The 27318-nt window shown below is 39.9% G+C and overlaps 1 protein-coding gene across 2 annotated transcripts; it reads left to right on the forward strand.

The window, feature by feature from the left end:
- The first annotated feature begins 4734 nt into the window (after positions 1 to 4734).
- On the forward strand, positions 4735 to 22480 carry PRDX4 (peroxiredoxin 4). 2 transcript variants are annotated; one of them, XM_036840118.1, is made up of 7 exons: positions 4735 to 5092; positions 8617 to 8734; positions 11537 to 11653; positions 14509 to 14631; positions 17994 to 18124; positions 19143 to 19177; positions 22366 to 22480. In XM_036840118.1, exons 1-7 carry the CDS (start codon positions 4843 to 4845, stop codon positions 22414 to 22416), a joined length of 825 nt encoding a protein of 274 aa, XP_036696013.1. In that variant the 5' UTR covers positions 4735 to 4842; the 3' UTR covers positions 22417 to 22480. The 2 variants fall into 2 exon arrangements, with proteins under 2 accessions (XP_036696013.1, XP_036696014.1); XM_036840119.1 differs by lacking the exon at positions 11537 to 11653 and having other exon boundaries at positions 4738 to 5092.
- The last annotated feature ends 4838 nt before the right edge of the window (positions 22481 to 27318 follow it).

Below are 27318 nucleotides of genomic sequence, written 5' to 3' on the forward strand. Positions count from 1 at the left end.
TGAGTTATTTTTAGTGAGGTGGATGGATCTAGAGAGTCTGTCATACAGAGTGAAGTCAGAAAGAGAAAAACAAATACCGTATGCTAACGCATATATATGGAATCTAAAAAAAAAAAAAAGGTACTGGTGAACCTAGTTGCACGGCAGCAATAAAGATGAAGACATAGAGAATGGACTTGAGGACAGAGGGTGGGAGGGGGAAGCTGGGGTGAAGTGAGAGTAGCATCGATATATATGCACTACTGAATGTAAAATAGCTACTGGGAAGCAGCAGCATAGCACAGGGAGATCAGCTCGGTGCTTTGTGACCACCTAGAGGGTGGGATAGGGAGGGTGGGAGGGAGGCTCAAGAGGGAGGGGATATGGGGACATATGTATGCATATGGCTGATTCACTTTGGTGTACAACAGAAACTAACACAGTATTGTGAAGCAATTATACTACAATAAAGATCCATTAAAAAATAAAAAATTTTAAAAATTGAAAAAAATTTTAAAGTAAATAAATAAATAAATACGTGCTACAGTACCACATGGTGTGGAACCATGGCTACAGGGCCCACTATGGGACTTGAGCATCCCTGGATTTTGGCATTTGGGGGCGGGTCCTGGAACCAACCCTCCACAGATACTGAGGGACGATGGTATTTGTTTTGAAATTTTGCAGGTTAACTCTTAATTTAACGTGCATTTAAAGAGATGCTTTCAGACTTCCCTGGCGGTCCAGTGGTTAAGACTCCGCACTCCCAATGCAGGGGGCACGGGTTCGTTCCCTGGTCGGGGAAATAAGATCCCGCATGCCGCAGCTAAAAAAATAAATAAATGAAAATAAATAAATAGATTTTAAAAATGGTTAAAATAGTAAGTATGATGTTATGTATATTTTATCACAAGAAAAAAAGGAATGAAGTACCAATACATGCTACAACAGAGATGAACCCTGAAAACATTATACTTAAGTAAAAGAAACCAGACATGAAAGGACATATGTTATATGATTCTATTTATATGAAATGTCCAAAATAGGCAAATCTTACGACAAAAAATAGATTAGTCATAGCCAGGGGCTGGGGGAAAGGAGGAATTAACCACTAACAGAAATGAGGTTTCTTTTTTGGGGTGATGGAAATGTTCTGGAATTAGATAGTGGTAAGCACAAAGCACAACATTGTGACAATACTAACAACCACTGAATTTATTATATATTTTTAAATGATAAATTACATGTTTTGTGAATTTTATCTCAAAAAAAATTTTTGGACAATAAGTCTTCCCGCAGAATGAGTAATGTAAATAAAGACAGACAGATACTATCTTTTTTCTGACCTTGAGTCAGAAGTCACAAAGCATTCCTCCTGTCATATGCATTAGAAGTGAGTCCCTAAGTCTGGCCCACACTCCCAGTTAGCTTTTACACTTATATCATGAAACTCATATCATTTCAGTCTCACAACATGGGGAAGGTATTAATGACTCCCATCTGCAGCTGAAACTAAGGCTCAGAGAAGTTAAATTAATTTCCCAAGGCCATAAGGCCAGTAGGTGGCAGAGCTCAGACTGGAACCTAGAAACAGCTGAGTCCACAACTTGTGCTCTTAACCTCTATCAGCGGTGGTTCTTAACCAGACACATCATTTGTGAAAGCACAGACGCTTGAGACTGCCCCCACCCTGCCCCACAAACATCACTTAAATCATCATTTCTGGGGCCTGGTCCATACACTCAAATGTTTTTAAGCTCCTCAGGTGTTTCTATACACACAGAACCACCGCCCTGTGTCTGATGGTTTTGTGTTATTAATACGGGCAGCTGACTCCAGCTGGATGGTGAGTGTCTTGGGGGCAGGGCCCCGCCCCGAGCCTCCCTGTGACTGCCACTGTGACAGCACAATGTCTACCGGCGCGAGGCAGGCACACGAGGAGTATCATTGGACAGAAGGATTCAGAGCAACTGCCACCCAGAATGTCAGCTGCCAAAGGATTCCAGTGAGGAGTGCGGTTTGTGCCTGGGAGCTGGCCTGCCTGGCCACTCTCCAGTGGGCAGGAGGTTCACTGGGGCCCACTTGCTGGGCAGCCCTTGCTGCCAGCTGGGGCACCTCAGCTCAGCCCAGGGCAGAGGTGTCAGGAAATAACACTCTCCCCGAGTTTCCTTTCCCAGTTCCTAAACTAAGAGACCCAGCTCAGGGCCTAGAATTCACTGAGGCTTTGTGGCCGTTTGTCCAACGATCAACATGGATCACCGAAGACGACCTCAGGGCATAGGCCTGAGCCGAATCTCTGGGACTCAGTCCCAAATCCCCTAGGCCCCATTCCCCTTCCACGTGGAGCTGGAGGCCAGAGAAGGAGAAGAATGGGAGGTGCGAGATCCACCTCACCCGAGGACTCCTATCTACAGGACCATGGAAAGTGAAGAATTGACAGACAATGCTATAGGTAAGGACATGCTTCCCTCACCCCCTGCCTACCCCCCTCAGCAAAAGAGAGGTGGCTTCCTCCTTTGCCCATAGGAAACAGAGGTCAGGAAACAAAAAGCAGAGCATGTGATGGGCAGGACTGGGGTGAGGGATGAGTTTGTAAAGGGCAGGTTTCCTATCTGTCTCAAAGGGTTGCCACAAAGAATAAGGATATAATATGTGAAAACAACCTGAAACTACGACAGGCTATCAGGAACATTAGGTGTTATTTACAAAATCAAGTGTTTACAATAGCAAATGCTCACCTTGTGCCAGGTGCTTTGGGAAACAAAGATGAATTCGACATCGATTTTGACCCCAAGGAGCAGACAGTCTAAGAGAGGAAAGAAACTGTTAGGATGGCTTCTGTGGGATTCAGAAAGATGACAAGAGCTCACAGGAAAATAGAAGGGACCCTGGGGGCATAAAGGCTGCCAATGGCTTCCGTCTTTCTGGTGTGTGTTGTGTTTCTCCCCTCAGTTCTCATCTGCCATCTTAGCAAATGGGTGAGTGATGGGGTAATTGTCAGAAGATGGAACAATACCATGCCTGGAAGAAAGGGTTTTGTGGGAACTTATCAAGTCTTGATTTTAAAAAAATAATACACATCTTGAGACAGCCTGAAGTCACCAAACTGTGACTTTCGTGCTTGAGCTTCTTTCCCTCTGGAAGACAATAAATGGTCTCAAGATATTGCTTTTCAGGTTAGACCTTTCTTCTCTAAGTCTTCCCAGTACTTAAAAGGACTACAACCTGAGTCATGGCACCGTTCGCCCAGCTCACTGCAGGAAAAGGAGAATAAGTATCTGTTAAAGGTATAAAATGCAAGCCATTCAGAGGCAGAAGGGTTACTTTCAGCTTCGGGGGGCGGGGGGGGGTGGTTTGGGGGGGGGATGGTGTGCGGTAGTGAGGCTCTGTAGGAGAGTGGGGGGAAGGATGAGAGGGTCTAAAACAGTGCTGCGACCGCACGACCAGTCACCGGCAATGGCGGGAAGCCTATCACAGCAATGGCGGGAGACCAGTCTCCGGCGAAGTTATGTGGAAGAGATGAGCCTGGAAGGATGAGGAGGCCCTAAAACATTGCTGAGGGCGAATGGGAAGAGGGGCGGGAGCACGAGACCTGTCGCCATCGACGCCACAAAATGCTATACTGAGTTGGGCGTCGCTGGGCATCCTGGGCCTGCCCCCAGGGCACAGGCACAAACGCCTGTGGGGTGGAGAGTCTCGGGAGGGGGCGACGGAGGCTGGAGCCAAGGGCCTTCGGGCCCCAAGCCCATCAAACTCTTCCGGGTCCTATAATGGGCAGGACTAGGGTGAGGGATGAGTTTGGAAAGGGTTGTCACAAGGAGTAAGGATAAAACATGTGAAAGCAACTTGAAACTATGGCTGTCGGGAACATTAGGTGTTATTTACAAAATCAAGGGCTTACAAGGGCAGGCGCTAACCTTGCGCTAGGTGCCTTGGGAAACAAAGATGAATTCCACATCGATTTTGACCCCACGGAGCTGACGGTCTAACAGAGGAAAGACAAACTGTTGGATGGCTTTCGTGGGATTCAGAAAGATGACAAGAGCTCACAGGAAGACAGAAGGGACCCTGGGGGCATAAAGGCTGCTGAAGACCCCTGTAAAGTGATGGAGTAATTGTCAGAAGATGGAACTATTCTGTGCTGGAACAAAGTTCGGTTTTCTGGGAACTTTTCAAGTCTTTAAAAAAAAAAAAAGACACCTTTGAGACAGGCTTAAGTCACCAAACTGCCTGTTTGCCTTGCCTGCTGAAGGAGAGTAAATGGTTAGGCCTTTCTTCTCCAAATTCTCCCAGGACTTAAAAGGGCTGCAACTAAGGGCGGGGATGGGGGGGGGAGCGGGGAGTCATGGCGCCGTTCACACAGACCACTTCAAGGAAGAAACAAGTACTGTTAGAAGTATAAAGTGCAAGCCGTTCAGAGGCAGAAAAGTTCGTCTCACTTTTTTGCGGGGATAGTGTGTGGTGGCGAGGCTTTGTGGAAGAGATGACGTAAAAGGATGTCTAGCCCAGCGCAAGGGCGGGAGCACACGACACCAGTCACGGGCGACGCCACTCTGCAGAGTTAGGCTAAGCTCCCAGCCTTGGCCCGCCCCAGGGCGCATGCGCAAACGCCTGGAGGAGCTGAGCAGGCGGGGCTGACGCCCACGTGGCGGGGCGGGGCGGGGCGGGGCGGGGCGGGGTGGGGGGGAGCCCGGGAAGCGAGGGATAGGGGGAGCGGGGAGGAGGCGGGGGAGTGAGGAGGCGGGGCAGCTCTCGCGAGGCCGCGCTTCGGCTCCCGCGGGCGTCGGGCGCGCGGTTGTAACTGCCAGGAGGTGGGAGAAGTAGCTCTCGAGCCAAGGGACGTGCGACTACCCTTGCGTGGTCATGGAGGCGCCGCGGCCGCCGCTACCCGCGACGACTTCGGCCCCTGGCCGGAGCCGAAAGCTACTGCTGCTGCTGCTGCCGCTGCTGCTGTTACTGCTGCCGGCCGAAGCTCTGTGGGGCTTGAAGGTGGAGGAGAGGCCCCGAACCCGCGAAGAGGAGTGCCACTTATACGCGGGTGGACATGTGTACCCGGGGGAGGCGTCCCGGGTTTCGGTCGCCGACCACTCCCTGCACCTCAGCAAAGCCAAGAGTAGGTGGTGCCCCGCCAAGGCGGGGTGACCGGTGGCAGAGGGAGGCGGGAGATGGGGAGGATCAGGAGACACGTGTACCCTGGTTACGGTGGCTACCCGGGGGCCTGGCTTGGGCGGCACCCCCTGGGCTGCCTCCGGTCCCGGGGAGAGCCTGGCTCTCTCCTTGGGGGGTGGGGGGGGATGGAAGGGGGTGCCAGGTGTGAAGAAAGGGATGGGTTCCACTAATCAGATTTTGGAAGAAGTAGTGGTTACCCCAGAAGCCACAGATGAGGGAAAGAGGGTGGCCCTGGTCCTGGGCTTGCAGGCAACGAGGATGTTGTGCAAACTGAAACACTTCCTCAAACATCGCAAAGAGCCTGCAGCACATCGCGTCTGTTCTGCGATTTCGGGGAAGAATGCATTGATAAGTTGAATAATGATTCACAGAAAGTTTGATTAAACAGAAAAGTGGCTAAACAAAATGCTCAAGAGGGCAAACGTTTCATTTTTCTTTTTTCTTTGATTGTTGTTGCATCTTAGAAAGAAGATTATTAAAAGCCACCTTCCCAAAGACCTGTGTAGTTAATGGGTATCCTTTGTGTTTCTCAGAAATGAGGAACTTGTTACAGGGTGTACTTTGGAGGCTCTTTGTAGGGAAATGGGAAAAGGGAGGTTAGAAGTAATGCATTTGGGTTGATGATAAACCTCGTGGCAAATTTGTGTCCTGCCAATTTGGCTTTTGATTATTTGCATTTCTGTCCAGTGTACACAACTAATGGCCACTTTCAGGAAGGACACGTCAGACTAAGTAGATACTGAGAAAGTTGTGGCCTGCTGCATCTGGATGTTAAGATTAGCCCAAAAAAAGTGGCTAGGGGCTAAAGGATAAAGACTGTTCCTTACTCGCTTTTAAGTAACTTGCTTTTCCTACTGACCATTTGGCTTTTGTGGTACAGTTACAGAATGCTCCTTGCCCAGGTTCAGTGAAAAAAAGTAGTGCTTCACAATTATGAATCCCCAGTGTTAAATTGGATGTTGTTATGCCTTAGGATGGAGTGGGAGTGATAAATGAGAAAAACTCTTTCGCCTCCTTAAACATCTGCAGTTCTTTCCTACTGAAAGTTATCTTTAGATTTTTGTTTTTAAAAAAGCTAGTGTTGCACTTTTAAAATCGTATTTCCAAGTCCCATTGGTTTTACTTGCCTGGGAAGATATTTTGAAATATGTCAGCCAGTTAAGTGTTTATTGGCATTACCTATATTTTCCATAACAAATCCCATCCAAGTCTGCACATGGAAGCAAAAAATAGTAGTAATAATAGATTTTCCTCTACCAGCAAACCTTTTCAAGTTTTAGGTATTTGCTATATTTCTCTCATGTGCAGGCTCATCTAGAATTAAAATTACAAGGACTTTTCACTCATAAAATGGAATATTATGGCACTATTAAGTTCATACTTTCAAATAATTTTTAATAACATGAAAAACTGTTCATGATCTACTGCTTCCTTTTTTAAAAAGTGGGGCACAACGTGATCCAAATTTGTGTGTTTAAAAAAGACTGGAAGGAAAGACATCAAAATGTTAACAGTAGTTAAATTGATGGGGGTTATGGGGAGAGGGGATTTAAATATTCTTCTTTATACTGCTCTGCATTTGCTTTATTAATTATATGATTTATATTCGGGACAATTTTTGTTTGTTTTTTAATACATGCAAGGGGTTGCTTTGGGAATTCCATTTATAGATCTTAGCAAACTGCATTCTTTTTGCTCTATAAACTGATGACAGTTTTGTTTTTTTTTGAACACTGCAGTTCTTAAATCAAGAACCCAAAATTTCCCAAGGAAAAAAAAAAAAAGCAAGCAAGCAAGCCATATCCAGGATACGAGGGCCTGCCTTTCCACCACCTTGCCAACATTGTGTTATCATTTAACAAATCTTTACCGATTTGCTAAGCCAAATAATAACAATAAAGTATTCTATCAGTGTTTAAAAAAGAAAAAAGAAAAAGAAAAAAAGAACCCAAAATTGCCAAAATCAAGATTTTCAGAACAGAATTTTTCAGTTTTATTGGTTTTCCCAATATGCTAAAATCATTAAGGACTATCATTGTAACACATTATTTTTTTAAATTATAGTCAATTTATTATAGAAGATTTATTTTATTTAATTTTATTTATTTGGCCACGCCACACCACAGGGCATGTGGGATCTTAGTTCCCTGACTAGGGAGTCTTAACCACTGGACCACCAGGGAAGTCCCTGCAACACATTGTTACAATTATAACCTCACACTTGAGTAGCATTTTAAGTAATGTATATAAAGCATATATAGTTCTGTATCCTTCTGCTATCTAATTCTCCCTCCTGGCCTTTACCAAATCAGATCAAGATATTTCTGGCTCAAGATAAGGAACCATGTGTTATATGTTAACTTCACAGAGAAATTAATCTTAAGTTTGTCTCTATTTTCAGTTACCCAAAATGCTGGATATTATACAAAATACAATAAATGCTGGCTATTAAACCTTACTTTCTAGGAACCTTAGTCAAACTTGGAAGCAAGTATTGACTTTAATGTATGTAATGGTTCTGAAAGTTTAAGTGCTATCTGAATGTGTTAACAGAAGATCAAGGTACATTATTATCAAAGCGTGTTGGCTAGACTTACAGCATGCCCTTACAAGAGAGCAGCATGAACTATTCAATTTCCATTAGGTCACTTGAAACCTGTTCAAGAGGGGTCTCCTCTTTCAAAGCCCTGGAAAATTATCCCATGCTCTGGGATTTTACACTTCTGTCCTGGTATATTTGCAGATTTCCTTTTCCTTGAATGTAGCAGCAGGTCCTCCATGTGTATGTGAGAAATTGGACAAGACAAGCATTTAAATTAGTACATGTGGAATACTGCCATTAGAGAACCAAAAGTCTAAATATTTGAAAGTAGGAAGTTGATTAACTTGGAGGGGCTATAGTGAAGTATCCAGTAGGGTTTAGTGAAGGGATGGAATGTAGGGGGTCTGTGAACATGAATAGGAAAAAAATCTTTATTTTCACTAACCTCCCACTGAAATTTGGCATTTCTTTCCATTATGAACATCAGCAACAAACCACCTTAGCTTCAGCAGTACTTGCTTGTACTTGTCTCCAGTAGAGTCACAGATATTTTCATGCCACATTATGGTTGTTGCAAGTATCCTGAAACATCATTTACACTCATCATAATCTTGGGTAGTTACTACATCACTGCTAGATCTTGCAGTTTTAAAGTGTTAATAAAATGACACAAATCTTAATATTATCACCAGTTTGTTTTTTGATAGTTTTGATAATTGCATTTCTATGTAATTGGTTTCCTTTGCAATTCTAAATATTTTATGCATTCAGTAACACTATTCTGAGAAGTCCATCAGCATCACCAGACTGCTAAAGAGGTCCAAAGATTCTGAAGCCTTGATTTTTAGTTATTTCCTAAAAATGTCCTTCTGTGTTCCCACCAACCTTCTCATTGTTAAAGAACATCATATATTTTTCTTTCTTAGTTTCCAAGCCAGCACCTTATTGGGAAGGAACAGCTGTGATAAATGGAGAATTTAAGGAGCTGAAGTTAACTGATTATCGTGGGAAATACCTGGTTTTTTTCTTCTACCCACTTGATTTGTAAGTAATACATGTACATAGCAGCTAGTAAAACCTCAGTCATTATCAATCATTATTCAACAACATCAAATAGTTAGAAATTATTTTATTTAGCACTTGTTCTTAAAGGGAAAACTGAGATGAGTTTTTTCAAGAAGGTAACATCTTGAATATATTTCAGAATCATAACCCATTGACCCCGGTACTTATATCTACATGATTGTGTTATCATAATGTAGTCATTAGAGGAAAGCCACATTTATATTCATTAAGCTATACTTAGTAAGGCAAGAAAATGGACTGAGAATATTTTAGAAAGCATTTAATAGCAAGACTTATGCCACAAATCTGTTTGTTAACTTGAATGTTTATAAGCCTTTTTCTCTGGTGATGCCGTTTAACTATGGTTTTACTATTTTTATTCTTTGCTACATCTGTTGCTTTTCTGTGACTTGAACATTTTCCTGAAAATACTGGATATGCTTAAGGAATAATACCTATTAATATAAATTATGGTTATGGGGGTAGTTCTCTTACTTTAACTCTGGCAGTGAGCACTTTTGTAGATAGAAAGTTGACTCAAAGTAAATACTCTTGGAACTTTAGTCACATTGAGGATTTAACTTTGAGTGTTTTTCAAATTCCATGAAAGTGAAAAGATACCAAAGAGAGTTATCCCAACTTTTATCTTTTTTGTTTGAATATATTTTTTGGTTACAAAAGTAAATAGAAGATTCTTCTGTCTTTGCCACTGTATATTAAGGTCATTTTTACATTAGGAGTAATCTAGAACTAAGTAAATATATTTTAAACTTGCAGGGAGGATATACTTAAGCTCATATCTTTAGGTTGTCTCTAGGCCACGGGTCAGCAAAGTTTTTCTGTACAGGGCCAGATAGTAAATATTTTAGTCTCAAAGTGATCTTCATTGCAACTACTCACTTTTGCCTTTGAAGCACAAAACAGACATAGACAATAATGAATGAGTGTTGTGCTCCATTGAAAGTTTATTTACAAAAAATAAGATAGACTAGATTTGGACTGTGAACTGAAGTTTGCTGACCCCCTACTCTAAATCCAAATAGAATTCTCATAAAAATTTGTACATTGAGGCTAAAACAAATCATGAATCTGCATAATATATAATCTTTTAAATTAGTAAGAACTTGCTTCTTTCTAATCAACTTGTACTATGGCTTGACTAGCTAAAATGTATTATATAACTTAACTTCAAAGAGAAACCAGAAGTAGACATTTTAATATATATAAAATGATAGGCCTTCTAAATTCATGCTGTAAAGCTGAAAAGCAACACATATATTAAATATATTTGATGCTAAACCTGAATTTTGAAATTAGTATAACATAGACAAATATGCTATTTCTCCAGTGTTATTTAAAACTCCATAATGAATAAGATATATCTAATTAGAGCATGATGTTAGCAGTGGTCTTCTGGGGCAGGGAGCTGAGAGAGCTTCTTTCTGTTGTTTCTGTGTAATGCCTGCCAGACTGGGCCTGGTTAGAGAAGGAAGAATCCTGGGACATTTGCCACAGTCTGCAAGGAAGAAAGTCGGAATTCTGCCGAGATTCTGCAGAATTTCAGTTTTCTGCCGAAATTTTAAGTTGGGCCAGTATGTCTCTAGGTGGCATTTCTTGGAATAATAGGAAGGAGGGCAGGGGCTGATCATTCCTACCTTTTGGAAAATATTAAAAATACATGTCATAGGCCAGGTTTCCAGGGACATAATCTGGATTAGAATTGTCTGCTTGCATATGGCAGTCCTCCACTCGAACAACTGAAACATTTGAAAAGCCTCTGTTGGGCTGTGGTAGGAACTTGTTGTCCTGTAAGCCTGTTTTTCAAACTTCCTTGACGATGACACACGGTAGGAAATATATTTTTCATTGCCGCCCAATACACTTATACATACAAGGTAATACTTAGTCTGTATGCACTGATATAGTCATGCTCCTTAAAATACTGAACAACTTCCATACCAACCCCCTCCCCAAGTTGCCCCTCCCACCTAGTCCCTTTCAGAAACCTCCAGAGAGAGCTAAAGCCAACCTTGAGTTAAGGTGGTTAAATATTTTTAATGTCACTCCTGAATAGACACATATATATGCACTTATATATACATGTATATGCTTTATAACTTACCCTTACTGTGTGTGATATATGTGTGATCATATTTTCTATTTCACTTTTTTTAAATGTTGGTTGGAACTCAATAAATTGGCTTAAGGAGTCCCTATCACTGCTTGAAAAATACTACCCTAAGGTAATATTCTCTAAATGTGCCCTTCTGACAACAGGACTGGGAGACGAGGTAGTAAGTAGAAGAGGACCTTATCAAGAAAGGGAGGGGGGTGGGAGAGTATTTCCTCATCTCCAAAATAGAGGTAGATGCATCTAGCTCATAGGGTTGGCATAGGAAGGTTAAAAAAAAATAGTGAAACAATGTAAAATTTGTATTGATCCTTTGAAAGCTATAAAGCACTATATAAAGTATTATTGAATAAAAGCTAATAAAATGGGGGATGCTGCCATAAGGGAGAAGGGAACATTGGTTGACCACTGATCCATTAAGTTATAAAAGTAAAGTTTATCAAGATGTAATTGGGAACTCTATAATGTACTTTTTAAATTAAATAAGATTTGATCAAATAACCATTTTTTTAGACTACACCTTGAGAAGCTTCATATATAAAATTGTTCTTAATGTGTGTTTTTATATACTAAAGGTGTTTATAAAAACAAAATCATTTGAAACTAAGTATATGTGTATTTTGAGAATAATTTCTTTTTTTAACTTTCAGCACTTTTGTGTGTCCAACTGAAATCATCGCCTTTGGTGATAGAATTGAGGAATTCAGATCGATAAACACTGAAGTGGTAGCATGCTCTGTTGATTCACAGTTTACCCATTTGGCGTGGTCAGTATCTTAAACTTAATATTTGTAGGGAAAAGAATAGACATACTCTTAAATTATGGGCAGACAACTCTTAACATGACAGGAATATAGAGGAGCTCCAGTGGCACAATCGGTTAGCGCATGGTACTTGTATGACAGGAATATAGTTATTTATCAGACAGTTCAGGAATAAATTTATCTGAGAGCTGCTAGTTCAATGAAGGTACAGTAAAAATGCTTAAGGATTTTATAGGACATTTCAAATTTTGGGAAAAAAAGTTAAATTCAAAAGATGTAATATCCATAGCAAAAACCACTGAATTATATGATTACTTTATTATCATAAATTGGGTAACCTTAATCTGGAGAAATAAAATCTAAAATACCATGTCTCTCTGTTACACAGTTGTCTAGTATTAAGTCAAACTCAAAATAGCTTTTATAATTACTTTTTAAGAAGCAATGATTTTTTAAATTAATGCTTTAAATAATTTTTTAAAATTCATTAAACATGAAAAGATGCTCCGCCTAATTAATTGCAGAGAATTTACAATAAAATGACAAGAGATGCCATTTTTTTCCTCTGTCTGGCCAAGAGTTCAAATATTTAAGAATTTCATCTAATGTTGACAAAGGTGTGAAGAAATGGTACTTACACAAACACAGTTGATTCAGCATTTCTGGAGAGCAGTTAGGCAACATGTTTCAAACATTGAAATGTTCATGTTGATGTGAGTTTTGTTTTGTTTTATAAATTTATTTATTTATTTTTGGCTGCATTGGGTCTTCGTTGCTGAGCGCGGGCTTTCTCTGGTTGCGGCGAGCAGGGGCTACTCTTCGTTGTGGTGCGCAGGCTTCTCACTGCGGTGGCGTCTCTTGTTGCGGAGCACGGGCTGTAGGCTCGCGGGCTTCAGTAGTTGCAGCACGCAGGCTCAGTAGTTGTGGCTCATGGGCTCTAGAGCTCAGGCTCAGTAGTTGTGGAGCACAGGCTTAGTTGCTCTGTGGCATGTGGGATCTTCCCGGACCAGGGCTCGAACCCATGTCCCCTGCATTGGCAGGTGGATTCTTAGCCACTGAGCCACCAGGGAAGTCCCTAATGTGAGTTTTTAATAGCATCCATAATTTTGTTCACAAAATTTTTGTACAATAAAGATTGTTCAGAATTATTTTGCTTTTAAAATTTAACATTCAATTCATTAAAGTAACAAAGTCAAAACAGGTTTTTCTCCATTTACAATTATGTATATAAATATATATACATATACATGAATATATATTTGTATATATAACTGTAAATGTGTATAAATTATAATTATAAATGTAAATTATACATACACACATATATGTATGTGTATATATGTAAGTAAAATTTTAATTGGTTCAGGAGCTACAATTTAAATTTAATTTACATTTCCTTAAGTAATTGATTCTCTTAACTATTTTAAGATGCAGTTATATATTTAATATATTTAAGCATCTCAATTTTCAGACAAATTTTCCCAAGAACTTAAGTAATTCTTGCAAATCTAATAAATAAATGTGTCTTAAGTCCTTTTAAAATGTTTCTTGGGCTTCCCTGGTGGCGCAGTGGTTGAGAATCTGCCTGCTAATGCAGGGGACACGGGTTCGAGCCCTGGTCTGGGAGGATCCCACATGCCGCGGAGCAACTAAGCCCGTGAGCCACAACTACTGAGCCTGCGCGTCTGGAGCCTGTGCTCCGCAACAAGAGAGGCCGCGATAGTGAGAGGCCCGTGCACCGCGATGAAGAGTGGCCCCCGCTTGCCGCAACTAGAGAAAGCCCTCGCGCAGAAACGAAGACCCAACACCGCCAAAAATAAATATAAAAATAAATAAATAAATAAAAGATTACTATTTAAAAAAATGTTTCTTTACTAGTTATAAACTAAAATTTCAGATTACACATTTTGAATTGGAATCATAAAGTGAATCTGTTATTTTAACATGCCAAATCTCTTAAACATTATAAATAATTTAGTATACAAATATATACTGATTATTTCTAAATATAAAAATATTAAAACTATGGGTTTAATTTGCTTCATTTCTTTAGTAATTCTAAACCTTTGCAGGATTAAAACACAAATCCACTAAGGAGAAAGTTATGTCATCCCAAATAATTTGGGATTGCTTTCCCAAGGAATTTTGCGGGATACATTCTCAGCTGGATAGGTTTCATATCAACCAGAGATTTCTACTTGGATGTCAGAACTGGGGCTGCAAACATCTGGAGCAACAGTTCCCTGTTTCCTAACAGCTACGTCAGTGTCCTACCATGAGGGCCCCAACCCACATCCCCCAGGTTCAAGTTGCAGAATACTTAAATCTGAAGACTGATGAGTCTGAGATTACAGCTAACTTCCTTGCTGCTTCAAGTGGACTTTGCATTTCTTGTCTCTCAGAATATTAAAATGCCATCCAGTTGTATCCTGCTTATCTCACAAGGCTTTGTCTTGCAATCACAATTCTAAGGTTATGCTTATTACAGTGCATATCCTTTGATCCATAGTTACACTTCTAGGAATTAATCAGACAAGTATACAAAGTTGAGAATTATCAGGATTTTCCAGCAGTGTTTATAAAGCAAAAAAAATGAAATCAGTTTAAATGACTGTCAGTAGAGATTAGTAACATATATTATGTCTGTACATTAAAAATGTGATGTGTATCTCCATATTTAGTGTTTAAAGGATATGAATATATTGTTAAAGGGAGGGAGAGGCAAGAAAAATAGAATGTATATTAGCCTGTCTTTGTTAGAGAATGTGTGTTGTATGTTTGTGTGCATATGCAAAGAAAGAGTGCTGTTTTAATATATGCCATTTACTTAACCCTGAAAGGTAAATTTTCTGTTACAGGATTAATACCGATCGAAGACAAGGAGGAATTGAGCTGATAAGCATTCCACTTCTTTCAGATTTGAACCATCAGATCTCAAAGGACTATGGCGTATATCTGGAAGACTCGGGCCACACTCTTAGGTACCTTTCAGTGGTTTTACATTATGACAAATATGAATATATTTGTAATCCTCCTTGAAATGGAGTTAGAAGGTACAAGGTTTGATCAAGAAATATTTGCTCTATTTGCAAAAATGTTGTAGATACCATCAAAAATAATTGGTAAGTGCCCAACTTAAGCTATGTGAGTGTCATAGACTGTTAGAGCCAGAAGATTATTTAGAGGTATTTGACCAACCCTGTCATTTTACATAAAAAACAGATTCAGAGTTCCATGGACTTAGCCAAAGTTACTATAGTTAATTGCAGAGCCCAGACGTGAACCCAGGTCCCCAAATTGTTTGTCCATTTCTTTCTCCTCTTTTCCAAACTGACTCTAGTAATGGTTTTTCTAAATACAAGTATCATAGTATTTAGCAAACCTGTGTCTTTGGAGTAGGAAAAATTAAGGAAATATTTTACCCAACAACCCTCATTGAGTTACTTGAGTTAATAAATACTGATAGAATTCTTTGAAAAAAGGGCAACTTCAGCTTGAAACAGTTTTAATTTTCTTATATATTGTTGATTTGCTTTGCAGTGCTAAGTTTTTTTAATGTTTTATGTGAAGGTGTCAGTATTTTATAATCCTGTGGGTTTCATATAACAGCTTTATTGAGATATAATTCACATAGCATACAACTCACCCATTTAAAGCATACAATTCAGTGGTTTTTAGCATATTCACAGAGTTGTACAACCATCACCACAATCAATTTTAGAACATTTTCATTGCTGCAAAAAGAAATCCCATCCCCATTAGCAGTCACTCCCCATTTCACCCAGTCCCCCTCCCCTAGCCCTACACAACCACTAATCTACTTTATGTCTTTCTAGTTGCCTATTCTGGACATTTCATATAAATGGAATCCTACAGTATCTGCTCTTTTATGACTAGCCTCTTTCACTTAGCATAATGTTTTCAAAAAAGGTTCATCCATATTGTATCATGTGTCACTACCAAGTTCCTTTCTCTTTTTTTTTTTCTTTTTTTTTTGGTACTTGCCAAGTCTGTAATGGTTTCTGCCTAGAGTTTATTACTAAGTTAACTCCCAAAGAGTAAATATGCCACTAAAAAGATTGAGGCACTTTTAAAATTTAGAATTATTTGAACATTAACCAAGTAAAATTATCTAATATTAGCTATTTTATGTGATTTGAACCAATAGTTTGTTTAATTTTTTATTTTCATCAAAGTAATATATGCACATAGTTTTTAAAAGTCACATTTTCTTCAACAGTCCTCTCCTTACTCCTAGCCCTGCTTCATGGAGGAAGCTACTTTCAGCCCTTTAGCTACTGCTTGCATTATTTGACTCCATATTTCTAAACAGTATCTTATATAATACATCTCCTGGATATATCAATTTTGGTATTATTTTTCATGGTAAATAGGACTTTATCTTTCTTACATCATCCCCAAATTAATTTTCCCAGTATGATGTGTCACAATTTCAGATTAAGTCAATATTCAGTGTTTATATAAATATTGTTCACTGCTAAGCTTTTAAGTGTAGTGTGCTGAAGATAACCTTCCCCTCTGGCAAATTTTTTAATTTTCTTGTAGCTAATAAACTACTTCATTTCTTTCATTCCCTTAGTTGTCTATATATCCATCACTAATTATTCCTAAATTCCACACCTGGATTGTAACCCCTCTAAGTGCTGCATTTTTCCTCTGTCAGTTTTTTTCCTCCATCCTCCTGCTTCCAGTCAGACTGATGGCTCGCTAGGCCTGCTGCATAGCTGTTGTCCTAGCACTTTATGCACCAGCATCCTGGGACTTTCCTTCACCTCTTCTCTATTAGATACCCAATTTTCTGGCTCCCATGCCTGCCTGCCTTCTTTATGTAATCCTTTGTTATGGGGAAGCACATCCTCATAGCTTCCTAATACAAGGTCATTGGAAGGTAAAATGCTTGAGGGCCTTCTGTGTCTGAAAATGTTTTTATTCTGCTCTCATGCTTGATTAATAATGTGGCTGGGTGTAGAATTCTAGATTGAAAGGCATTTTCCTGTGGACATTTGAAAGCATTGCCCTGATACCTTTAGCTTCTGGGGCTGGTATTGAGATGTCTGTTGCCATTTTAATTTCGTGCTTTTTGTAAGAATGACCTGTCTCTGCTCTGTGGAAGAGACATATATACATATTACACCAAGTATGGCCAATGCCTTCGTCTCATAGTCTACCAAAGAAGCAGTTCACAAAATCAGAACAGAAAACAGAAGCTACAATTTGCTACCAAAGAAAAGGCAGATTTGTTTTTGTGTGGTGTGTGTTGGTATGATGTGCCTTACAGAGGCAAGGTCAAAATTTCCGATCAGGGTCACTTACTTCAGAACAGACTTGATCACCTTTGATGAGAATTTTCAACTGTAAAAGTAGTACATGAAAGAATACCCATATGAGTAGTAATTAACAATTTTGCCTGAGTTTGGCCAAGTTGATCTGGTCTAAGGAGATTGAGCCCTAGTTAGTTCAGATGTTGAGTTGCTCATTCAAAAAAGGTGTTATTAAAAAAAAAAAAAAAAGAAAAAAAGGTGTTATAGAATGAGCAGGAACACTTCAGTGATGTTTAACATGATTATGGAATAAGATTTCATGTACTAGATATGTAATGCCATGTATTTCTACTAAATATATATATCTCATCATTATTTTAATACTTGTACACAAGCAATTAGCCCTAGTACCCGAGATCCTTTTCTAATCCAAAGTAAGTATTGGGTTGAAATCCATATTGACTGAAATAAATAGATAGTAAAATCCTTTGACAATTTTCATCTCTAGTATATTTTAACTCTTACAGTGCCACCCCTATCTCAATAGCAGGTCTTTTAGGTCGAACTATCTCATTATTCCCCAGGCCTTAGTAGTGAATCACATATAGAAAGATTCAGAAGGAAAGGCAACTTCATATTGGTGACTTTGTCTTTTTCCACCACTGAAAAAGGAAATACAAAGACATTCTAAACAGCCAGTGATAAGAAACATGGATCACTCCTTCACCCAAAGGAAGGCTTTGCTAGGTAGTTTAATCATTTCATTTACAGTACAATCCCAAACCTAGTACACGTCAAGATTCAACTGATAATACTACAGTACATTTCATAGACAAAAACAAATTATTAAAGCTACCGTTTAACAGTGATAATCCCAAAATATACAGTAGATAAGTGTGGGTATGGGGGTGTGTGCATGTGCATACCCGTCAAGTAGGTAAGTAGTGTTTTTGGTTCTGTATAACATCCTTCTGTGTGAGCAGTACAGGGATTCACGTTAACTAATATTTTTCTTGACTGAGAACAAATGTCCTCACCTTTACCATTCTTATGTTTTACAGAGGTCTCTTCATTATTGATGACAAAGGAATCCTAAGACAGATTACTCTGAATGACCTTCCTGTGGGTAGATCTGTGGATGAGACACTGCGTTTGGTTCAGGCATTCCAGTACACCGACAAACATGGAGAAGGTGCCCTTCCCTTCTAACCATCATAGCCTCTTGATTTTTTAGTTTGAGAGATACTAGCATAATTGGTTTGGTTTCTTATCTTACAAGTAATTTTCATGGTTCCAAAGTCTTCTGATTGTTTTCAGATTATTAGGTCTTTTAAGCAGATCAAATTATAATTTAAAGTGCTTTTAACAAAATATCACTAATATATTCTACTTACTGAATAGGATGGACAAAATATTATTTTCATAGTCCTTTTGGTTAAGCTCAGAGAAGTTTCTGCTACTGTAATTTTTCAAATTATGTTTCTATAAACTTAAAATGCACCAGCCAATCGGGCAGTATCTAGTAACGTAGGTTTTATTTGCATGTTTACATTATTTGATTTAGCTTTTTTTCCTCAAAGTAATTCAGAAATCCTTAAGGTTATTCAGTATCACACTGGTAATCTGTCATTTCATCCTTTCACTTCAAGTTTTTGTAGTAGCCAAATGGAAAAGGTCAGATCGTCTTAAAATAGAACACATGTTACATATTCCTTTCAAAAGTGTAACTCAGTGCCTGAGCCAGGGTGCACTCTAAATCAAGGGGAAATCCTACCTTCCAAATAATGTTAAAGTCTCTTTTGACAAACAGTGAACCATGGCATCAGTACAAAATACTGCAGGACATAGCAGATAAGCTTAAGGGAATGTACATTCAAGGAATTTTTGCTGTACCCAGACCTTTCAGTTTACCAGATTCCCAAACTTTCCAACTGTATTAGAGGAACTCTCAATTTGGTTTCTTCTATTGTAAATGTAACTAAACATAATTGACAAAAGTGAAAATAGATTAGCTGCCTGCTGATAAGCTCCATGACTAAAATTTCTTGCTGCAAGCCAATAAGCTAACAGAAGTCAAGTGTCCTGTAGCAATGTTGTCATTAATATAGGCTATATTTTCAGTTTCATTTGGAAAAAGAAAACACAAGGGCTGCTAAAGAGAACTGAACTCTGTTTTTAAACTGTCTTTTGCCAATTTTTGTTTCTTTCAGTCTGCCCTGCAGGATGGAAACCCGGTAGTGAAACAGTACGTCAAATTGATTTTTCTGTTAAGAGGATGGCTGGGGGGGAAAAAAAAAAAGCCAACCCTAGGATAATCTTTCCTTGTAATAGAACTGCCTTGATTTTGTAAATGAAGTAAACATTGCTAGGCAGAACTCATAAGACTACAGGCATTCTTTGGACTGTACGGAGAGTAGCTGAAACTGGGAAAGCAGGATATGGGACCTGGCGCTGTGAATTTTAAAGCCAAGTATACAGAGAAAGATACCATTAAAAAAAAGGGGGGGGGGAAACAATGGAGACGTGGTAGAATCAATTCAGGGCAAAGAAAACAGTCACAAGCAAAACCTTCAGTGTATATTAAAAGCTTTTAAGAAAATCTGGCTTACTGGGGGCAGACACCAAAAACAATGGGAACTATGAACCTGCAGCCTGCGAAAAGGAGACCCCAAACACGTTAAGTTAAGCAAAATGAGAAGACAGAGAAACACACAGCAGATGAAGGAGCAAGGCAAAAACCCACCAGACCTAACAAATGAAGAGGAAATAGGCAGTCTACCTGAAAAAGAATTCAGAGTAATGACAGTAAAGATGATCCAAAATCTTGGAAATCGAATGGAGAAAATACAAGAAACGTTTAACAAGGACCAAGAAGAACTAAAGAGCAAACAAACAATGATGAACAACACAATAAATGAAATTAAAAATTCTCTAGAAGGAATCAGTAGCAGAATAACTGAGGCAGAAGAACGGATAAGTGACCTGAAAGATAAAATAGTGGAAATAACTACTGCAGAGCAGAAGAAAGAAGAAAGAATGAAAAGAATTGAGGACAGTCTCAGAGACCTCTGGGACAACATTAAACACACCAACGTTTGAATTATAGGGGTCCCAGAAGAAGAAGAGAAGAAGAAAGGGTCTGAGAAAATATTTGAAGAGATTATAGTTGAAAACAATGAGATTAATTAACAAATCCATCATCTCACAGTTAGCCTTTTTTGTGTGGCGTGAGAAGGCTTAAGATCTACTCTTCTAGCAAATTTCAAGTATACCAACAGTATTAACTATAGTTAACCGTGCTGTGCATCCGCTCCCCAGAACTTATTCATCCTAAGACTGAAGGCTTATACCCTTTGACCAGCGTCTCCCCATTTCCCCCAGCCCCAGCCCCTGGCAACCACCATTCTACTCCGTTTTTATGGGCATTCATTCAACAGACATTCCTTGAGCACCTGCTATATGGCAACTTTTCGAACTTGGATGATAGCCAGATGATACTTACTAGTGAACACCATAGCCAATGTCCCAGCCCTCAGAGTTACGTTCTAATTTTAGTTGTGGCGAATGCTTTTAGAAACAGGTTGATGGGAGTCGGTGGGACAGTGCCTGGGATGGGGATAAAGTGGTCAGGAAAGACTTCTCAGATGATATTTGAGCTGAAACGTGAGTGAAGAAAGGGAGCCAGTCATGCATGGAGCCGTGCAGAAAGAGCAGCTGGGGCAGAGGCCCTGAGGCCGGAAGCGGCTCAGCGCGGTGGGGGAGCAGAAAGGGCTGGCGCGGGCAGAACGCTGAGCTGTGGGAATGGGAGAGGACGCCAGTGTCCCAGTGCACGGAGGGTTGGAGTCCCATGAGTTGACTGAGCAATGTGGAGTCCCTCGTGACCACAGGGAGGGCAGCAGGTGGTTTGAGGATAGGGCAAGGGTAGGATGAGGAAAAGGAGATGAAGTATGAACTAGTTCAAGAACTACAGCTGTGAAGGGAAGAAGGAAAGAAAAGAGCTGGAGAGGGGGATGTAGGATCAGAAAAGGTTTGGTGGTGGCATTTCTTTGAAGATAGATGAACTTTTCATCTCCATTGCACAGGCCTCCTGATTTGTCTCCCCAACCTCAGTTTCTCTCCTCTCCAACGCATGTCATTCTGCAGACCGGAACCTCTTAGTGGCTCTGCAGTACAAAGTCCTCATGCTCGGGCACAGCCTTCAAGCTTCTGCGTTCTCTCTTTCCACTGCCTCTCCCTGGTCGTCGTCCCATGATTCACGCACGCGCATACACATGCACACATGCTGTGCTCCCACCAAATCACGTGACTCATCTTTCCCCAAACTAAGCCCTACTCTGTCACGCTTTTGTGCCTTTGCTCAGGTCTTTCTTTTTGTAGCCTGGAGTACCTCTCTCCCCTTCCCTAAATTCTCCAAATTCTTCTTTCAAGACCAACTTAAATGCTACTTCCACTCTGAGGCCTTCCCTGATGCCATCTCAGACTCTGTTGAGTCACAGAGCCTGTGTCCTAGTTTTGTGTGTTGCATCAAAAGCAGTTATGTACATGTACATCGTCCCCACGTGCTTGTACAAGCCTCCAAGGCGGGGACTTCGGTGGTTACCACTGGATCCCCCACTGTGCAGCACACTGTTGGCACCCAGTGGTTATGCCATAAGTACTCTTGAATTGAATTGGAATGCGGAGAGATTATATATTGGCAAAGACAAAATACTCCTGGAGTGATGCCTGAAATTAGGTAACATTTATTTTATGCTGAAGAAAATGCATATAGAACTATCATAAGCTGATTACAATAAATTACAAGGTTATATTTTTATATAGGGATAGATGTACTTTACCTGTAACTAGCAAGTAACAGTTAATGTGAGAAATGAGAAACCTAGGAGGTTTCTAAGGCTGTAATGCTGTAGGAGGGAACACTTTTTCTTTCAGAGCATTTGTCCATTCACTAAATAGGCACTCATGTTGTTTTTAGAGTACTTCTTTCACTTTGCAGTTTGAGATTAAAAGGTTACAGTTCTGGACCTCCAAGCAATCCATTTGGACCCACTGCCCCCTTTTCAGGTTGTAGCATACCATCACTTCATCAGCAGATGATTTTTAAAATACATTAACATCTGTAGCCATGCTCTCTTAACATGTTTGATTTAATTAGACCATACCTGAAGATGCCATGAAAGCCTGGTGGCAAAGAGAAGAGCTGTAAGTAAATTTGAGGGTGCTTGAGTACAGATGTTAATTTACTAGCAAATTATCTGCCTTCTGGGATAGCTGAGATTAGCAGGACAAATCCAGTTTTTCCTAAATATATATGATATAATTTGGTACACAAAATAATCTTTACCTTTAGTCAAGAGATAAGCAACTAATGTCAGACTACTGTTGATATACTTTGGCTTTTAAAATGAATAATTTGCTTTTTTTCTTTAACAGATAATTCCAGATCCAGCTGGAAAGCTCAAATATTTTGATAAACTGAACTGAAAAATACTTCCTCAGGTCATGATGCTTGAAACTTCTCAGTAAAGTTCACTGTTTTATTACCACATTGTGTTGCAGTAGTAATTTCTTGAATAATATAAAAATCCATGTCAGGGTCCAAAGATATTTAGTGTTTGGTAGACACTGATGCCAAAAGGTAGGCAGTTATTCTCTATCTTTCCAAAATACAAAAATGTCAGACTGACTCAAACTAGTAACAAGAGTAATAACTAACATTTATGGAGTACATGCCATCTACCAGGCATTGTGTTAGGAGGTTAGGTGCATTATTTCACTTAATTCTCACAGCAACTCTTTGAATTCTTTATTTTACAGATAAGGAAACAGCTAGCTAGCAAAGGTAGACTCAGTCTTTGAACCCAGACAGGCTAATTTCTAGTTTCGGGGCTGTTACCACTCCACTGTGGCTCACCTCTCTGTACCTTTGCGGGTGGCAGGAAAGAATAGGTTGTGAGCACAGTCACCTTCTATAGCATCTGGTAGGGACGGTGGACCCCAGACTCTCTGTATACAACATAAAGCCCCTTGGTTCCTCCTTTTTTCTAAATTTACATTTACAGCTTGTACTAAATTTATAAGTAACAACTTACATGTTTATATTAACAATGGGAGTTCCCTGGTGGCCTGGTGGTTAGGATTCCAGGCTTTCACTGTCGTGGCCCAGGTTCAATCCCTGGTCAGGGAACTAAGATCCTGCAAGCCGCGTGGTGCAGCCAAAAAAAAAAAAAAATGGATATTTAGTTTAACATAAGTTGAATCCCTAAGTATATGTAGCCAGCTATTCACAAATGACCACATATAAAGCTGAACTCCAGTGGTACTTTGTCACCCCAGTATGGCAATGGCTTTACTATAATTACTTATATACATGCCACGTAGTTTAAGGGAACTGGGACCCGAGAGCATCTGCCTCGTCCTGTCTTCCATGCTAATCCCCTCTCAACACTCGCAAAAAGCCCCTCGCCCCAGGGGAGGCCGTCCTAGAGTTGGGGATATCCCTGGCCTCCTGGCTGACGCTCTGAGTTCTGTCATAAACGGCAGGGGATTAGTGACAGGCATTCGGACATGGACACAGGAATCCAACTGCCATTTATAACCCTTTGCTATAGCAAAGTATGTTCTAAGTGCTAACTTACAGTCAACATTTTAGAAGCCAACTATTAGTAAAGTTGAAGACTGCTACTACTTTGGTGTTCAGACAGGTTTGTGATAATCTTGTCAATCAGTACTTGCAATACAATTGGAATCTTATTCTCAGGTTTCCTCTTTCCAATCTGAAAAGTACAAAATTTTTTACTCATGGAATAAGCTTGTATCTTCTTGATTAATAGTTTCCATTCTTTGGAGCTTTTCTAGCCTCATGTTCATTTTAGGTATGTTTACAAGGAAGACAGCTATTTTTGGATCCATTCAAAAAAGCCAGTCATTAATGTTTTCATTCAACTTTCAGGAACTATTGATCACCTACTCTAAACACCTGGCATATATCAGTGACCAAAGACAAATTTCTGCCCTCAAAGAGCTTAGTATTTGATTACAAGCAGGTCCTAATAGTATAATTTCCAGGTACCTACAAATAAGTGAAAATACATCCTGACTCACCACTTTTCATATTAACTGGGTAATGTTAATAGCCTATAAATGCACTCCTCGGTGCCTTTTATCCCTTCAAACAGCTGACTTCTGAAAGTCCACAGGCCCAGGAGTATACCCTAAAGATGATCTCATGTGGCCATTTACAGAAGGCTAGAAAGAGTGTTCCAAAAGAACAGTCCCCTGCCCTGCTGGAGAGGATGGGCCCAGGCCTGACCAGGATGAGCTACAAGAGACCAACTCCCAAACATGCTGACCTACCATAATCTACAGCAGTGGTTCTCAACTGGGCACAATTTTCCCAAGGGACATAGTAATGTCTGGAGATGTTTTTGGTTGTCAACTATGGGAATGCTACTGGCATCTAGTGGGTAGATGTCAAGGATGCTGCTAGACATCCTACAATGCACAGGACATACAACACAATTATCTGGTCCAAGTTGTCAATAGTAGTGAGGTTGAGAAACCCTTCTCTAGGTACAGTTGCCAACAGATTATGGAAAGGAGACCAGTATAGTTTAGTAGCTACCTGTGCAACAGGAGGACAGACCATGCCATTACAGTAGAAGCTTATCCAAAATAATAGGTCAAGAGGTGGCCCGAAGTCTCTATGAAACACACTAGGCAATGTCTTTTCAGTGCACTTACATATATATGAATAACATCTGTGATTCCCTGCTTCTCCCTCAAATTTCTGACCTTCTGTTGAATATTCCCCAATTAAGCCTAGCCAGTGTTCTGACCTTTACAATGATCGTAGTGGACTGCTCTTTCGGGGATTTCTTAGTCCCCAGAATCTCATGCAAGGAATCGTTCCCCACTCCCATCATTTCTTCTATATCCAAGGGCACATCTAATCCTACACCCTACACTTTCTATGTCAGTAGACTTCCAGGTTTTATATTTTGTTCTTAAATACATTAACCACTATTTTATTAATGATATTTCTATACCCTAACCCCCCCCATATGATACCATGGAATGCATCCTTGTATTTTGTTACCCATGAATTCTGATATTATGTCACTGAAGTATCTTTGAGTAGAATTCTTAACATATGAATGTGAAGAAATGTGTATTTCAGGTAAATAGGTCCGTAAAGGTCTCCATGCCAGTGTGTGCAGGGGGGGGGGTGTATAAATATTAATATGTTTGTGTATATACATGCATATACATACACATATACATACATATACATACACACGTCTATAAAATCATTAGATTTTTTACTTAGCTTTTAAAAGGAAATAAAATATCATAGCTACTGTGTATTTAGTCTTAGACAGCAAAGCAACTTTTAGCAATTCCATTATTAACGTAATAACACAATTTGGGCATAATGTTGTACACAAGTAAAATCCTAAAAAAAAATTTTTAAAGATCCACCTTCCCGAGCCTTAAGCTTAAATTTTTTAAATTAACAAAAAGTCAAGTCAAACACCCAAATTCACCTAAATCACACATTCGTTCATATGGAAGTTATTAACGACCTGCACATATGCAATGTACTTTGCTACGCAATACAGATAAAAAGATACGACACAATCCCTTCCCTCAAGAAGCCCACAGTTCCCCAAAGTCGGCATGTAAAAAGAGCAATACAGTGAATAAATGCTAAAAATGCTGACACCTGTGTTGGCTCCAAGGCCAGCATGAGCGACGACAAGGAAATATAGGGATGAGGGAACGTGTCACAGGAGGGGAGGAGTAAGCCCATTTGCTATTCAACCACTGAAGGCCGTGTCCCCTGCCAGTGTACTGTCCTTATACAAAAAGGCAGTGCTTGGGGCTTCCCTGGTGGCACAGTGGTTAAGAATCCGCCTGCCAATGCAGGGGACATGGGTTCGAGCCCTGGTCCGGGAAGATCCCACATGCTGTGGAGCAACTAAGTCTGTGCACCACAACTACTGAGCCTGTGCTCTAGAGCCCGTGAGCCACAACTACTGAGCCCACCTGCCACAACTACTGAGCCCTTGCTCCACAACAAGAGAAGCCACTGCAGTGAGAAGCCCGTGCACCACAACAAAAAGTAGCCCCCCCGCTCTCCGCAACTAGAGAAAGCCCGGGCACAGCAATGAAGACCCAAAGCAGCCAAAAATAAAATAAATTTAAAATAAAAAAAAATAAAATAAAAAGGCAGTGCTTGTGACCCAGCCTCAAGAGACAAAGCGTTGACTGGTCTTCCTCTCTCGTGATCATCTACTGGGAGATGGCACATACTATAGAGTTGATTGGCTAGATTCAGGGGTCCAGTGTGTGGCCAAGGATAGAAGGTAAGAATTGAATCTGCAGGCCTGGGTTTGTTAACTTCAAGTTCTGGCCATTTGTGCAGCTCAGCCAGGACATCAGAAAAAGGATTTGCAAGTTTTCTATCAAAGGGAGTTATGTTGCACTGTAACCCAAAGGCCATGAGATGGCTCCCGGCACACAGAAATCCCCTTGTCCTGAGGCACCCTGTCAGGATAAACTAAAAGAGCAACAACTAACTCAAACGATTTTTGTTTTTTGTTTTTAAACCAATCTAATTTAGAGGAAAAAAAATGGAAAAAAAACTTCTAAATTCAGACCAATTAAAACTAAGTACAACTCAAAGAAGCATGTTAATGTGTGCTGAGAGAACCCCTTCCATTAATGACCATGACCCATTTAGATGTATATTTGACACTGTGACCTAGCACACCCATAAATGTGCATGTGCATCATGCACATGCATAACAAGTTTCACACAATACTTACCATTACTATGGGTAATGTTGGCCACAACCCACTAAATTTCATGACCTACTAATGGGTCACTTTTTTTCTAACAAATACATACATATAAAATATAAATTTAAATTTATATATGTATGTGTGTGTATAAATAAAATACAGTAAATGCCTGGCATATCAATACCCTGTCATGTAATTTTCCTTCCATTATGGTACTGTTCATTTGTTTTAGCCATACTATTCCCTCTATTAAAGGTACACAATTTCTGTGACAAAAAAACAAAAATATCCTACCCTTTGTTTTGTTACTACAATCCTTTCCCTGAGGTATTACTTCATCAATGCCTCTGGCTTACTGAATGGTTTTGAGAAGGTCCTGTTTTATTCTGAAGCTCCTTTTTTTTTTTAGCATACACATCTTAACTGGAACTTGATTTTTTTTAATTATGTGCAATATAGTCATTAAAATATTTCTCTAACCAAACAGAAAATCAAGTGAAGGGAAGTAGGCCTAAATCAGGAAACTCTGGAATGAGAAAGCTGCCTCTCCTTTTATGGAGAAGGAAACAGAACCCAAAG

This window comes from Balaenoptera musculus, chromosome X (genome assembly GCF_009873245.2).
Source record: "Balaenoptera musculus isolate JJ_BM4_2016_0621 chromosome X, mBalMus1.pri.v3, whole genome shotgun sequence".
Taxonomy (NCBI): domain Eukaryota; kingdom Metazoa; phylum Chordata; class Mammalia; order Artiodactyla; family Balaenopteridae; genus Balaenoptera; species Balaenoptera musculus.